The 2,577-nt window shown below is 38.1% G+C and overlaps 1 protein-coding gene across 1 annotated transcript; it reads left to right on the top strand.

The window, feature by feature from the left end:
- Window positions 1–1,749: 1,749 nt before the first annotated feature.
- LOC108355165 (glucose-6-phosphate isomerase-like) lies at window positions 1,750–2,524 on the top strand (the record flags this gene model as incomplete). Its single annotated transcript, XM_017606339.1, has 2 exons — window positions 1,750–1,766; window positions 1,942–2,524. Coding segments are annotated over exons 1-2 (600 nt in total), but the record flags the coding sequence as incomplete, so codon positions are not given.
- Window positions 2,525–2,577: the final 53 nt, after the last annotated feature.

Here is a 2,577-nt window from a genome sequence, read left to right as displayed (position 1 = left end):
ACCTGCCAAATTGACTTTGAAAATGGATTCGCCTCGCTGCAACTTCTCAGGCATTTTCGGGACATTCTTCCGATTGGACATGTATGTTCCAACGCTGGATATTGTATGTTGTTAATGAGATGCACAGAGGTGAAGAAACGATCAAAGCAAAGTGTCACGTCGCGGTTCGAAATCGTTGCTGCAAGATCATTCACAATTCGTTCGCCGAGTGTTCCTTCAAGTCCAGATCCTTCATTTCCACTGTAAATATTCATGACATAGGTGTATTCACTCAGAGAATCGCAGCGAAGCCACATTTGCGACAAACTTTGAAAGTTTTTTTCAAGCGATTTATGAAGTCATCTATATAATAGTTTTTTCCTGCATCTGTAGGGTTTTCAACAGGAGCGAAATATAGCTTAGACATTATCTGTTCAAAACGATCACGTGATATGGCTGATTTTATAGATTTGTTGCTCAATGAATAATGATTCGACCAGTAGGTAGTCCTATATAGATGGCACGTGGTTATAGGACATGATAAACATACATCCAAGTATTATATCGATTTCGCCGGAGTCGGTTTGAAGAAGTTTTTTCCGCTTTGTCCCGATAGCGGTAGTTTCCTGAGTCTCTCGTTGGTGCACTGGGCGATGTACAAAGACATGCTTCTTGGAAATAATTTGCGAAAAATTTCATAGGGTGTTGAGTGATGTGCAATATTTTCTGCGCGATTTTGCATTTGCGGTGACTAGTAACTGATTTCCTTGGAATGAACGACTCGTCCGGTGTGCTCCAAACAAACGTGGCTAAAGGATCATCATATACAGCTTCTGCGCGCATAGGTTGATCGCCTATACCATCATTCGAGACTGATGTCCCCTTGTCACTCAATTGGCTATCTTCAGCATCACTAGCAGAATCATCAGTGCCAATGCCTTTTTCGGACGAAGGACTATAAATATCATCACTTCCGTCACTGAAATCAGTACCCGATTCACTGATCTCATCGTCGTCTTCTTGAAGTAATGCACTTATTTCTTCGCTATCCAATTTGGTCATTTTTTCAGTCTACAAAATCGCAAAGGAAAAAAATAACTGTATGGCAAATGGTGTACAACGTACTGCTGGTTTATATACATATGTCCCACTATAAAACCCGGTTGGGACACATACGTTCCAAGATTTATTTTCTTCGACTATTTTTTACAAAACACTTTTCAAAATATATTTTTCTACTTACCGCTATATGTACAGAATTTTGTTATCCAAATATCACCACCACTTTGAAATATGCGTATTCTTTTTTAAAAATTAAGCGTGAATTTTATCCGACGGCAGTCTCTGCTCTCAACCAACTGAACAAAACAAAACACGAGCGAAGTTGTATGTAACGTGGATAACGGTAGATTGCAAACATTGTTCCTAGCTACTGACTGGGACATTTTGGTTGAGTTTACAATACAAATTGCGATTTTCAGAGTCAAATGAACATTCCGTGGGACACCAGTGTCCCTGCAGTAGCGAAAGGGCGATTGTTAAAATATAAATCATATTTTAATAAGAAATCAACCAGGAATGTCTAGCATGAAAAATCTTTCCATAAGTATTCATATATGTATGTAATTGTTCATATATTCGCAAAAAACTAGGTTTTCCTTCTTATGTTTGTATGCATGTTATTGTACACATCGCTAGCTAATAGTGAAAAGTCCATTTGTAAGCGATGTACTTTTATTTTCTCTATAACAACATATGACTTTTCACTATATGCTAACGATATGTCGGTTTTTAAATTTTCTACTAAATGCATATATACATATACTATATACATATAGATGTACATATGTACATACATATTAGATATACATATTTGTACATTAATAGTCTATTATTAACACAATTAAAAATATGATTCAATAAAAATTTCCTTTCATAATTTGTTATATTTGGATTATTTAGTCTGCGTCTGAAGACACCCAATGATGGCGAGATATTGATTGACTATTCAAAAAATCGCATTACAGAGGACGTGTGGCCTTTGTTATTTGACTTGGCGAAATCACGTAAGGTAACGCAAGCGCGCGACGCCATGTTCTCTGGAGAGCCCATTAATATTACAGAAAATCGAGCCGTACTCCATGTTGCACTACGAAATCGCGGAAATGAGCCAATCCTTGTCGATGGTAATGATGTCATGCCGTTAGTGCGGGCTGAATTATCCCACATGAAGGAGTTCACCAATCAAGTTATCTCAGGCGTCTGGCGGGGCTGTACCGGCAAGCAAATCACCGATGTGGTTAACATTGGCATTGGCGGCTCCGATTTGGGACCTTTGATGGTAACTGAAGCACTCAAGCCTTATTGCAAGGGCTTGCACTCCCATTTCGTTTCAAATATTGACGGAACACATATGGCAGAGGTACTAAAACGGGTTAACTATGAGACAACGCTTTTTATTGTTGCCTCGAAAACATTCACGACGCAAGAGACCATAACTAATGCCACATCGGCAAAGAACTGGTTGCTAGAGCAAGCAAAAGATGTAAGTTTCGATCAATATATTTATTTTTTTATATATTTACTAAATTTTAACCA

The sequence above is a fragment of the Rhagoletis zephyria genome, unplaced genomic scaffold (assembly GCF_001687245.7).
Source record: "Rhagoletis zephyria isolate East Lansing unplaced genomic scaffold, Rhagoletis_zephyria_1.1 Rzeph_scaffold_42935, whole genome shotgun sequence".
NCBI lineage: Eukaryota > Metazoa > Arthropoda > Insecta > Diptera > Tephritidae > Rhagoletis > Rhagoletis zephyria.
This window is presented reverse-complemented; position numbering and strand designations above follow the sequence as displayed.